The 13,207-nt window shown below is 42.6% G+C and overlaps 1 protein-coding gene across 1 annotated transcript; it reads left to right on the top strand.

Annotated features, from left to right (window-relative positions):
• The first annotated feature begins 7,699 nt into the window (after positions 1 to 7,699).
• LOC108550642 (uncharacterized) lies at positions 7,700 to 9,093 on the top strand. The gene is made up of 2 exons (XM_017904414.1): positions 7,700 to 7,859; positions 8,828 to 9,093. The coding sequence occupies exons 1-2, from the start codon at positions 7,700 to 7,702 to the stop codon at positions 9,091 to 9,093; spliced, it is 426 nt and encodes a 141-aa protein (XP_017759903.1).
• Positions 9,094 to 13,207: the final 4,114 nt, after the last annotated feature.

Genomic DNA, 13,207 nt, shown 5'->3' with positions numbered 1-13,207 from the left:
AATAACCAAGTGGAACGAGCAAGCCAACGACGAGACCTGAGCAACATAACTACGAGACAGAAACATTCCAACGGTGAGATATAAACATACCAACGAGGAAGCGCTCGAGTATTATACGAAATACTCGAACGCTCTAACGAAAACAAAACGAACGGAAGTCGTAAAATTTGTGGAAGGAAAGATTTAACCAACGATGAGACATAAGTAAACCAACGACGAAGCATTCGAATATTGTACGAAATACTCGAATGCTGAAACAAAGAGACAAATAAAATGAAAGAAAAAAAATCTGGAAGAAAAATAATTAGTACCTGAAAGAAAGAATTATTATTAAATTATTTAAGAGAGTGGACAATGGTTACTGAATAGCCATTGATTTAGCCAACGATGATATATAAATAAACCAACGACGAAGCATTCGAATATTGTACCAAATACTCGAATGCACAAACAATGAAATCTATAATAAAAAAAATAGAATCTGAAAGAAGAAAGATAATTAAAACCTGAAACAGAAAATAATTAGTACCTGAAAGAAAAAATATTAACCCGCACCCTCCGAAGTCGAACCGACAACTGACTCGAGCCTTCACGCGGGTCACTTATATAGCGGCGGCCGGCCGGCCGAAGATCGGCGAAAATTTCCGAACTTTACCGATTCCTTTAAAAGTTACTTTTTCGCTGTAATAACTAATAATTTATTAACTTTTTTTACTTTCATCGTTAATATACTTTGCAAACTATTTGTTATCAATGATTTTAATTTGTTATTAACAATAAATGTATTAATTTATTAGCTTTTTGTAAGTTACGAATACATTTTAACTCAAATACGTTGTTTGTTTAAGTAGTAGCTAATAATTTATTAACTTTCTTTACTTTTATCGTTAATATACGTTGCAAAATATTTGTCATTAACAATCAGTGTAGCAATTTATTAACTTTTTCCAGATTATAGATACATTTTCACGCAAACACGTTATATATACTAGTAATAGCCTATAATTTAGTAATTTTTCCACTTGTATTATAAATTTACGTTGTGACCAATTTATTATTAGAAAGAAGTGCAATAATTTTTACACTTTTGCAAATTATAAGTACATTTAAACATTAGTATGATATTGTTCGAGTAATAACCAATGAATTAATTCTTTTCTTGTATTATAAATTTACGCTAAGGACAATTTATTATTAATAACAAATTGAATTATTTATACATTTTTATGAACTATAACTGTATTTGAATGACATCATTGCTAAGAATTCCATCCACTTACCTCTCGCAGCTCCAAAAATCGTCAAATGTTTAACTGAAACATAGAAAATTTACAAAAGATAAGAAATATCTTAAACTTTGTGCGTAGCTCTTAGCTCGGTATCATTTTCCAAAAGTTATTCTTTGGAAAACGATACCAATTACCAGGTCTCACCACGAGGAGGTGGCTACGCATCGAGACCCGGACATGCGCCCTAATAGCGCATCCTACTGGTGCTACCTGTATCAAAGATACCCTAGTCTAACTTGGAGCGAAAAAAGTTAAAGCGAATCTACCGCCACTTTATTTTATATCGTGTCTTACAAACGGAATTCGATTCGGTATACTAAGACTCTACTGTCGCAAGGCTAAGTTCCCATAAAAATAGGGAACGAAATATGAAAGTCGCGAGCAAATAGAAAATCGCGACGCGCCCGAACGAGTTTGCGACCATTCGAAAGACCGACTAGCCTACGAGACGTACTCTCGTCTACAAGACAACTTCGTGCCTCGGCACACTCGCGACCGAACCTAGCCCACCCAGCCACCACAGACCCTGCCATGACTTACTCGAGAACGAGAGCGATCGACGAACCAGTGAAACACCCAAAGTCAAGCCGAGGGTCCCTAGCGAGGCACTGTAGCCGGTCACGCAGGCCCCTGCCACATGGGGGAGAAATTAATCATCCCATGGGGTCTGACTGCAGGCCCATATGCAGTGTCACGGCTACAGGACCCATACCCCGGTCGTGCACGCGCTGGTGCCCAGGACGACTAGGGCCGACAGACCCTCGGCTTGACCCAGACGAGTGCCAGTCCGCCGACCACCCTAGAACCGACGCGTGACAAGGGTGGCAGTGGTGAGGGTGAGTGTCGGAACGAGTCGTTTGGATGACTTACGAAACACGGAGTTATAAAGTCGTGAAGCTAGTCGGTACTTAAGAATAATCGCGATTATCGCGAGAACAATTATGTTCTATTTGGTAAACGAGAGGGATAAGAGAGGAAAGATATGAAATGTATATATTCGCTCCAAGCTAGGTAGCTTACCTTTGTACAGGTAGCACGCACATGGAACTTAGTCTAGACATCTATCTTATGACTACTTAGGTCTACTTAGATCTAACGCACACATCCCGCGTCGTCCATCGATGTGTTTCAAATAAAGTCTCGAGGAAACTTGAGAATCTTGAGAAACCTAAAAGCTAAAACAGAATAAATTATTGTTAATATAAACTTGAAAGGGAACGGATTAGTACGAGAAAAGAAAACGAACGAATAGAAACCAAGTGGAAGGAGCAAGCCACCGATGAGACAGAAACAACCCAACGATGAGACATTCGAATGTTATACGAAATATTCGAATTGTCAAATGAAAATCAATAGAAAGGAATAAATAGAATCTGGAAGAAAAAAAATAATAAAAATCTGAAATAAAATAAATTAAACTTGAAAATAAAAATTATTAGCCCAACGATGTGATATAAACATCCCAACGATGATACATGAATAAACCAACGATGAAAGATTCGAATATCATACGAAATATTCGAATCGACATACAAAAATAAATAAAAACGGAAAAAAATAATCTGAAAAGAAAGAAGTAATTAAATCCTGAAAATAAAAAAAAAATTGAAACCTGAAAAAAAAAAGATTAGTCCTGGAATGAAAAATTATTATTAAATTATTTAATGGGGTGGGGTGAGGGTGGGGTGGCTAGCCCCAACCTCATTTCGGACCCCCAACCCCTACGCGCACGAAAAGATTTAGATGTTCCATTTCCGAAGCCAGAACGACAAATGACTCGCTCCTTATATAGCCTCCGATCGACCGAGCTCCCCACCCCGATCAAAAATTTTCGAACCTCGCCGATTTTATTAATTATTAATTTTCCGCTCTCATAGCCAATAATTTATTAATTTGTTATTAACAATAGATGTAATAATTTATAAACGTTTTGCAAATTACAGATACATTTTTTCACACAAGTGCATTATAATTTTAAGTAATAGCCAATAATTTGTTAACTTTATCACTTTTGTTATAAATTTTTGTTATCTACAATTTGTTATTAACAATATTAATTTGTTATTAATAATAATATTCCTTTAGAATATAAATTTCCATGATGCATTTATATTAAGTACTTTTATTCTTTATGCAATTTGTTATTAACAATTTTAATTTGTCATTAATGATAAATTTGATAATTTATACATCTTTTATAAACTATAACTGTATTTGCATTTCCAAATGATAAATTTCTATAATACATATACGTATATCAAAATATTTTTATTTCCTCTGTATTTTTGCTAAAATGAAGTATCACTCGAAATGTAAAAACGTTAAAAGATTCGTTCTTGTCTCAAAAGTTAGGCGAGAGTTTATTCTTTCACAACTTTATTCTAAAAAGTCATTTATGTATATCGAATAAGAAAATTGTTTCAACTTATATTTTTTTCCAATTTTCCGGCAAAGTGACGTAGATTTAGTACTAATCGCTAAATGGACGTCGTTGCTCCACCCTGCTCGTCCTGCGACACGTTCCATAGGCCTTTCTCTTTGTTCATCACTTTCGTCGTTGTCCTGTATCCTTGTTAACATCGTTGAAAATGAAAATCAGAAATTAATTGTAAGCAAAAATCAGTTTTCCATTATCCTCACCCTTTCTTCGCCGTTTACTCTCCTCGCCCTCGACTTTCTTCCTCCGCAAAGGCACTGTAAACAGCGGACGCAATGGAGTAGAAAATCTTGATCGAAACTGATAACATCTTTTCTCTTCTTACTTTCTTTTCTCGCCAAAAGCATCTATTCCCGAAATACGAACGAGACGAGTAACCGGAAGAACCACGTAGCGATGCTGTTTTCTCAGCGATTTAATAATTCATCGAACGATCAAGCGTTGGTTCACGAAAACGCGCGTAGTTTCTGACGAATTATTAATTTATATTTCGGTCCCAGGAACCGGAAGCTCTCTCATAAGGGAAAGCAGATGTGCCGACCCGATGTTATCATATTCAATCGCGTTTTCTAAGGTCTCCTAAGTACTTTCCTTCGTTCCAAACAAGAATTTCGCTCCGTCGAATAGTTAACCACCTTTAATTATGCACATACCCTTGGATGGACCATTCTTGGTCTTTCCTCTATCAAGAACCGTTCACTTTCCTCATTCACCTCTTTCTATTTCGAAAAAGAGGGCAATTTTTGGAAAAAAGATAGTCAAAATGAACCATTAAAGGGAGGAGACTACTCTAGACGAATTGGAATAAAAGGAAGAAATTTTCTATTCTAAATGTATACGTGACACGTGTGTAAGAAATTCTATGACTATGCGTGTGTAAGACTATGTGCGCGAGATGAGCTTCAGTTAAGTCTATTTAAGCGGCTCAAATACAAATGCAAAGAGCCTTTTCGCATGTCACGAAGAAACTCGTGGAAAAAGTCTGTTCCTTTTTATCGTTTGTGCTATGTTTCATGTTCTCCGTGTAGTTTCAGTCATTCAGCTCCAGCAGTTGCCCTAATCAATATAAACATGTTAATCAAAATTACACGTGTCCAGATTCTTTCTTCGAATCTTCACTCTCGCGATACCCATTCGTCCATCCCTGATACCTCGCGATATATAAAGGAAAGCAGGAAAATAGGGTGAAACTGGGGATAAACGTAAAACGAAATTAAAATAAATCGAAGAAAATAAGATAAACACAGAGGGGTGCAAAAGCAGCGATGTGAGCGAATCAGGGCGAATTTCTATGAACCTATTTTCTTCTGAAATGATTTCAACCCCAAGCAGAATTTTACCAGGCTGCACGAAGTATCGTAATTTTTCTTAAAAAATGTCGCCGTGCTTTCACCGCCCCTAAGCTTCGCGCATTTTAAGAATACTAATTAACAAATTCGCATGCCAGAAGCATCCTTTCTCCACTGCCACGACGATTTCTCACGGTCTTGGCGAATCTCTGACAAGAAGGAACTCTGCAAATCTCTACCCCAACGAATAAAGGTCGCAATTTTCCTTCGTTTCCGGTGCTTAAAAATATCTTTCTATCGGGAATCGTTGAAGAGTAGTTTAAGAATAGTTCAGCCCACGATTCGGGAGAAGATTCCGAAGAAGTGGAGCAACAAGTGTCGTGGCCAGTTGCTACCCTCGCGTTTCCGGCTAGAATTCCGCCTGTTTCGCGGGGGAAGATGGCGGGGATAAGAATCCGGTGCTGGTGTCCAGGGTGGTTTCGGTGGAATGGCGTTAATCGAGCCGGAAACCGGAGGAAACTGTCCCATCCCGGAGATTTTCTAATTCGTCAAGCTGGCTTTTCGTTAATTCTTCGTTGCCATGGTGATTCGGTTCCTTGCTCTTTCATTTCCTTTATTGCCAGTGCACTAACGTGGTTCCTTAATATATCACTGGCCGAATGAGTTACGTTTAAAGGTTACGAGTTATTCGAAAGATTCTTCGCCATATAATTTACAACCCTTTCTCAGTACAGTAGCTAAACACTCCGCGAGCAAACGAAAGCGATCGAGAAATTATCCTCGATTTTTCGCGCAAGGAATTCGACGTTCCATGCGATAGAAGTCACTTCCCCAAAAATGAAGCATTTCTTTACCATCCACGAACTATGGTCCACCTCGCGGTGGTTGCAAGGAGGAACTTCATCCACGGTCCGCGTATCCTGAGAATCGATCGAGCATCGATGCATCGCGTTTGGCTCGTAAATGGCTACCTTATACGTCTCGGAACGATGACCATCGTGGCTGGTTTCCGGGCCATCAAGATCGCGTTAACGACAGTCAGCGAATAAGGAACACAAACGTTTTATGTGGTTCGCCATTTTACGAGCAACGCACTTGGTAGATTCCCGGATCGGGACTCTGAGCGACGTGGAACATGCTGCTGGAGCAACTGCGTTCTTCGTGACTCGTAAAGGGATAAAAAAACAGAGAGAAGCTTGTCGAGATGGGTACGAATTAGTGGTCCTCTACGTTGGATCTAAATTAAACGGAGTTCCAGGAGAAGGAGATCGTTTACCGGTTGTTAAAGGGAACGAAGGTGGTGTTCTGGGCTAGGCTTGGAGCTATCACCTTGGCGAATAAACGGAGGTGTTGCATGTTGCAATAATTGCCGAGTCTCGTGAAGAATTTAGTAGTCCAGCTGTGCATTTCCTAGCTCGCTGTCGGGGGTGGCTTCTTTGAGGTGACTGGGTGGTTTTCAAAGGGAATCTCACCGTGTAAATTCGTCGTTCGTACGCTTGCGAGATTTAAATACGAAGAAAACGTGGTCAGCCTCGAAGAGGGAACAGAGGTTCTGTGCATTCGTCTCGAAGTAGGTCGGTTTTTCTTTGAAGATACCTCGGCTTCTGAAGAAGCGAGGAGGGAAAATCTCATTCGGGTAAACTCTATATTAACGATTTCCGCGATAATCTCGATTTGACAGTTGGATGGAAATAAAACGGAGACGTCGGGACGGTGTGAAAATTTACATCGCGAAAGATTCCTCTAAAAGCTCCGCCATGAATTTTCGACTCGTATTTGCGTAGGTAGGTCGCGATACATTTGGCGTCATTATCCTTCCATTGAATTGTCCAATTTGTTGCACGTAGCAGCGAAACAGAAGGAAAAATCATCGGGAGTCAGCGAGGAGAGGGCACGGCGTGCTGTTGCGCCATTGGTCGCCGTTAGGGGTGTCTGAACACTTCGTGGGTGGTTGGGTGAGACTATATAAAGCGTTTCACGGATCATGGTACATCGCAGTTGCTTTTACGTGTTGCTTCATCCGCGTTTCGAGACTTTTTCCTCGTTGGAACGTGTCTGGAAACGTAGACCAGTATCTTTTTCGCTTGTCCATCAGCCGCGACCGCACTCGCGTCTCGTATTCCTCAGCTTCCGTTTTAGCCACGCGTTTCGTCCACCGGTGGGGATCTCTCAGCGTATCGACGGGGAAATCAGCACAGACCGCGATCGAGAGGAAATAGTTGGTCACTGCGAAAAATGAAGAAGTGATCTGAACGGAGATCGAAGGATTAATCGCGAGGAAACGGAACCAGCTTCGTCGGAGCATCGTTAAGCTTTATTCGAGAAGTAGCAGCAGATACGAGGGAAGTAGATTAAAATCGATCGCGATTACCTTTGCGATCCGCGAATTATTAACAGTCGATGGTTGCATGATCGATGGATGATCGTTTGATGATCGATAGACGATGAAGACCAATTTTTCAATTTCTCGGTGACAATAAAAAGATATTTCACGATCTTTCGATTCAGTGATGTACTCGTAAACTATCGTTAAATATTCGGCAATCGATCGAAAAAATCGAAGTGACAGAGAGAGAGAGAGAGAGAGAGAGAGAGAGAGAGCTAGAGAAAAGAGAGGGAATGGAAAAAGGGTAATCAGAGGGAGTGGCAGAAATATCGGGGAATTATTTTTTTTAGGCAAGAGCATGCTTTCACGGGGCAGAAAGGCACAATTCGCACCGTGGTTCAGTAGCGTAGAGATCGTGATGTGTTTGTGGATTACGTGCGCCGTTTTGACTCTGGTCGCATCCCAGCAGAAGTTCTACATCCAGGGCCGGTATGGTAAAAGGCAGGAACCACGTGCAGGTGAATTATTGGACTATCTTAATTAACGAGCCGCACAGAAATCCTTTCTCGGGAAAGATTATCACGCAATCGGTATAATTGTTCGGCTACTTTTCATTTTTCGAAATGCAAATTGCTTTCGAGATAGCTTATCCGTGATATTAATTATTTCATTAAGACCTATTCGAATGTCTTGATTTTCTCCCCGTTGAGAATAAATCGCGTTCATTATCTCTCGCCTCCTCGCCATTTCGCTCTCGTCGGATCACGCGAGCTTACCTTTAATTTTCCACCGGTTCGTATTTCTCGCTTTTGCCACTCGTGTGCATTGCTCTAATCACCAGCGGTCCTTCTGCGGTCGAACGGTTACTGGTCATCTTCAATTAGACCGTTTCCGGTTCCTAGTCACTCGATCATTTCGCTGCGAACACGAACCATCCGTCGAATCGATGACGAATAGAATTTCCGCTAAATACATCCCTCTTTGTCGCAGACGATGCGTGATAATTGGCTACTATGCATCGATTTTTCCCCACTCGCGCTTTCAATTACAGAAATTTCTTTGCTCGCGGACCCTTTGCTCCCACGTCGTCGTCCTCGTCGTCACTTTTATACCCCCTTTTTGACGTCCATTTTCCAAAGAAGAGTCGCGAATAACTCGTTACCTCGTGTACAAGCTGGAGGTAATTGCCAGAGAACACCCTTTGTGATTCGAGTTATCGAGGCAATTGAGCATGGCATTCGCACAGCCGAGAAACAGGAGCAAAGAATAACTTATTAACTGGCGAAAATTGCTATGAATCCGGCTCGAATGACTTCAGGGTTCGTTAAACTCGTAGTCAATGGCACGTTCTTCCTTTTTATCGTTTCGTTGTCAACGGGTCCGCGATGTTCAGCTGTCGCTAAAGACTACGTGGTAAATTGATAGCGCGATTTGCAGTTGCATTTGTACGAAATTATAGTTATTATAATTAGAATACGAATTGCAGACTCGTTCTACATCTCGGGAGGAAGGTACGGACGCAGCGAGCACTTGCAGAAGCCGAGCAAATCCTTGCCGAAGTTGGTGGAAGTGGAGGTGCCGAGGATAGAACGATACCTATGGGGTGGTCGATATGGGAAACGCCCCACTCCGGATTATCGGACGGTCTCATCCGTAAATCGCTTCAGTGCCGTCCTCAACTTCATGGATCAGGTTGATCTCGATCGAGAGAACGACGTCAGCGACCGGAACGATCTCGATCCTCTTCCTTAAGATTACTTCGTCGGTAAGAATCGTTGGTTCGATGAAAAGTTCCATTTGCAGAGATGAAAGTCTTTCTCGGGACGTAGCATGTGTAAATTATGCAAAGTGATAGGTGGTCGGCAGCGACAGGTAGCATGGATCTCTTCGAATATTGATAAGATCGATGTAACGTACGTGCCAGCATTGAAGTCACCCATGATTTTAAGAATTACGCTCCGCTCGTTGCTATGCTACGAATTCCGGGGAATCGCGGAGCGAGGAGTTTCGTTGAAATTATTTACGAGTTCTGTGTGATGCTCATTACGCAGCTTCATTCGTGTCTAATGGCAAGCAAGTGGAAATGTCAGAACGGAATGTTTCGCGGACGAAAGTAATTCGAGTTTATCGCGGAAATAAAAAATTTTAACGCGCCAGCATTCGCAACCACGCGAGTGCAACTTTTGTTTCAATTTCCGACACGAAGCTTGCAACCTGGCAATGACGAAGTATTCGAAAAATACACGAGAACCCTCGAACCATTCGCGCAAGCTCGACACACGAAGAGACGATCTCGTCTCTCAGCGCGATAATTCTTTTACCTTTTTAAGAAACAACCACCCCTTTCAGTCTTTTTTTCCTCCCTTTCCAGACACCTGCGAGGACTCGTTGGCTCTTTCACGCAAACGAAAGGAAGCGAGAGAAGAGGGGCGACACACGGAACAAACGAGTTTAGATTTTCTAAGCAAGTCCTCCGCAATGATTCGTTGTTTTCATTCGACCTAAAAAAATGTAAAGATTCCACGAAAATCGATCGGACACGCAGAGAAAGGAAATATAAGCTTCAATTGACGCATCGTAGGATCTGATGTTTTCTATTTCGACACAAAACTACCCTTTTTCCCCCAATTCCCTCGCTATTTTCGACACGATTTTTTTTTTTCTTTTTTTCTTTTTTTCGCCACCATTGTCGCGTCCGTTTTGTTTAATCAACGTTATTTAGGAACGCGTAGGATTTAAATATTACCCCGTTTGTATTTTTATTTACCGTTTCATCTAGATAATGGATTTTCCAGAGACACGGAAGAAGAGGGTTTAATGGATTTTTGCGTAGATTTGACGCGGATTCAATTTTTCAGCCATTCGAAATTTTTCACGCGACGAATGAAAGCTTGTCTCCGTCCTTTTCCATCGCGATTATATATCGTATTAAATTAGCTTCGAGCCCAGTTTCATTGTCCCCCGGGAACGGGAGTTTTTCCTTTTTCGCGTGGTTTCGCGCCGTTTAATTATTTTTGCAAAAGTTCCAGCAGCTTGTCGGTATTAGGTCAGACCGTCGGGAAATTCCTCGAAGGAATTCCCCTCTCTTTTTCGTCTTTTATTAATGCCCTTGTCTCTTTATTTAACGTTACTCCGCAATCGCTTAACGTCCTTGCGAAATTTCAGCCGGCAGACGGATCCGCTTTAAAAGTTTTCTCCTGTTTCTTCCTTAATCCCTACGTAATTTCTTCGCGCTCCTATTAATATCGAGTTTCAATCGTATTCCGTACCGTTTCCCGTTCATGGGAAGGAGTGGCAGCTCGGTATCTGTAGCCAAACAGCGCAACAAGTCCCCATCGCAGTGGGACGTCGAATTTCGACTCGATTATTTCACTCGATCCCCCTCCTTTTAAATCCTTTTCTACCTTTTTTCCCAAACGACCAGAGTAGGCGGTCGGAATGTTGGAATGGCGATAACAGTACCGTTTTATTTCCCGGTCAAGTGGTCGCGTCCCGACGAGTCCGCCGTATAGATCAATACGGTACATTGATGGTAATTAAACTGCTTTGGAAAGCAGCGAACACGATCGTTTATGCCGCATCATTTACGTATCCTCCCGACCACCGCGACGCTTCCACCGTTGCCTTCGATTTCCGCTCTCGGAGGACCCTGAAACCACGGTTCCTAAATTAGAATACGTTTATTAGCCTTGTTCAAAGGTCTTATAAATTACTGTACCTGTGTCGATGACGATGATCGCGTCGCTTCCACCGTTGCTTTTGTTTCCCGCTCTCGGAGGATCCCAAAACTTCGGTTCCTAAATTAGAATACCTTTATCAGCTTTGTTTACAAGGTCTTCTTATAAATTACCGTACCTGTGTTAATGACGATGACCACGTCGCTTCCAACGTCACCTTCGCTTTCCGTTCTCGGAGGATCGTGAAACCACGGTTTCTAGATTAGAATACCTTTATCAGCCTTGTTAAAAGGTCTCCTTATAAATTACTGTAACCGTGTCGCTTCCACCGTTGCCTTTGTTTTCCGCTCTCGGGGTATCCCAGAACCTCGGTCCCTAGATTACGATACGTTTATGAGCCTTGTTAAAAGGTCTTCTAAATTACTGTACCTGTGTCAATGATGATGACCGCATCGCTTCCACCGTTGCCATTGTTTTCCACTCTCGGAGAATCCCAAAACCTCGGTTCCTAAATTAGAATACGTTTATCAGCCTTGTTACAAGGTCTTCTCATAAATTACTTGGCAATTTTCCCCAAATTTCGCATAAAATTTGTTTGCATGGAACGAAACGAGCGCACAGGCAGTAGCCTGACGCTAGGAGGAAAAGGGAACGTCGCGGGGGTTCCGATCGCGATATCGGTTACGAGCACGACAGGTTCGAGTGTCGAATGCCGATGTGCCAATTAGAAACATCGGCGCGTTCCATTCACTTTCGCCGATGAAAACGAAGAGAGCCCGTTTGAAAGCAACGAAAGTAAGATGCGTAAGAGCGACGGAGAGGATCGGCAGGGTTGGCGATGTCGCGGCCGTGGATGCGGTTGCACTGGAACTCGTCCGACAGGGTAATCGGACGATCGTCGTGGAATGAACCGGTTGCTGGACTTACTCTCCACCAGAGACAATACCTTTGTATCGATTAGAAAGTAGACGATATGCACGACACGACGAGCGTACGACGCAAGGAGGTATCGCTCGTGTGCCAGCAGCCATCTTGAGACAGGTAAGGCCCTAAACGAGGGAAATCGTAGATAAAGAAGTTTGTTTTCGCAAGAATTTCGCAAGAATCGGTATCGATGATTGCGAGACACGCGTGGAAAGACGAGGATCGCATGGGCAGAGATCGCAGGCCGAGCGAAATGGATCGGTGTTGGATCGATGTTCGGTGGATCGTCGAAATTGAAGCGTTTTGCACGGCGATTCGCGCTTTATCGATAGCTTTCACCGGTTAAACTCGCGTTTCGGCGTTTGCTATAAATTTTCAGCGACGGTATTTACCGTTCGGTTTCTCCTCGGCGAAGGAACGTGCCACGCGCTGTACCTCGAGCACTCGCATACCTCGCGGACTTTTACAAATTTCACTCGACCGCGTAATTTTTTTCCCCCATTTTCGCGGTTGCGTAACAGCCGGTCAAGTCTAGACACCGGCACGACGGATCCCGTTCGACGTATCTTTGAAATTCTTCTGGGAGAAAGGAAGATGAGCGCGGCAAATGCTGGCCGCGGGTCCGAGGATCGGCGAGATCGTTGGCAGAGTTTAGGAGGAAGCGGGATAAAGAGTGGTTGGCAGATTAAGCGGCAAGGTCTTTAAACGATCGCTTAATCCTATTTGAGACCTACTTTTCAGGCGACCCAGAGGAGAAAGTAAGAGGAGCAGCAAGAGAGGAGTGACGGCGGTCGCGTGCTTGAGAAAGTAAAGTCTCGTTTACACGTAAGAGCCAACCGAGCGTTTTTACAGACACTCACACATTACGACGGAATAGGATCGCGATTACCACATTTTAATTTTCTTGAAATTTCTGGGTCGAGCTGGGTGATCAAGAAGAAGGAGAAGAATCACGGGGAGAAGAAGAAGAAGAAGAAGCGTGCGTTATCTTCCCTCTTCCTGCTTGGCTCTCGAAAGCGGACTGGAAACATAACGAATGGCGGTCCTTTTGCGCGTCGCCATAGTATTTAACGTGTAATTGTCTCGTTGAATGGCTAATTGTCGCGGGACACACGTACTATAGCGTACACCATTCTTTCACTCGCGAAGAAGAAGTCGCCAGGGTACGGAGAACGCGTGCGTGTCTTCGCAGATCAGCTCGCCGCCATAATTAACCTAAACACCGAGATGTTTCATAAAAATCGCTAAAATATTCTGGAGATTTT

Source organism: Eufriesea mexicana, unplaced genomic scaffold, assembly GCF_001483705.2.
Source record: "Eufriesea mexicana isolate 0111107269 unplaced genomic scaffold, ASM148370v2 scaffold2888, whole genome shotgun sequence".
Taxonomy (NCBI): domain Eukaryota; kingdom Metazoa; phylum Arthropoda; class Insecta; order Hymenoptera; family Apidae; genus Eufriesea; species Eufriesea mexicana.
This window is presented reverse-complemented; position numbering and strand designations above follow the sequence as displayed.

Bases quoted from the DNA above. Each gene is read 5' to 3' on its own strand.
- LOC108550642 (XM_017904414.1), top strand. From the start codon at position 7,700: ATGCTTTCACGGGGCAGAAAGGCACAATTCGCACCGTGGTTCAGTAGC. The intron at 7,860-8,827 runs GTGAATTATTGG...TACGAATTGCAG, and splicing joins AAGGCAGGAACCACGTGCAG to ACTCGTTCTACATCTCGGGA.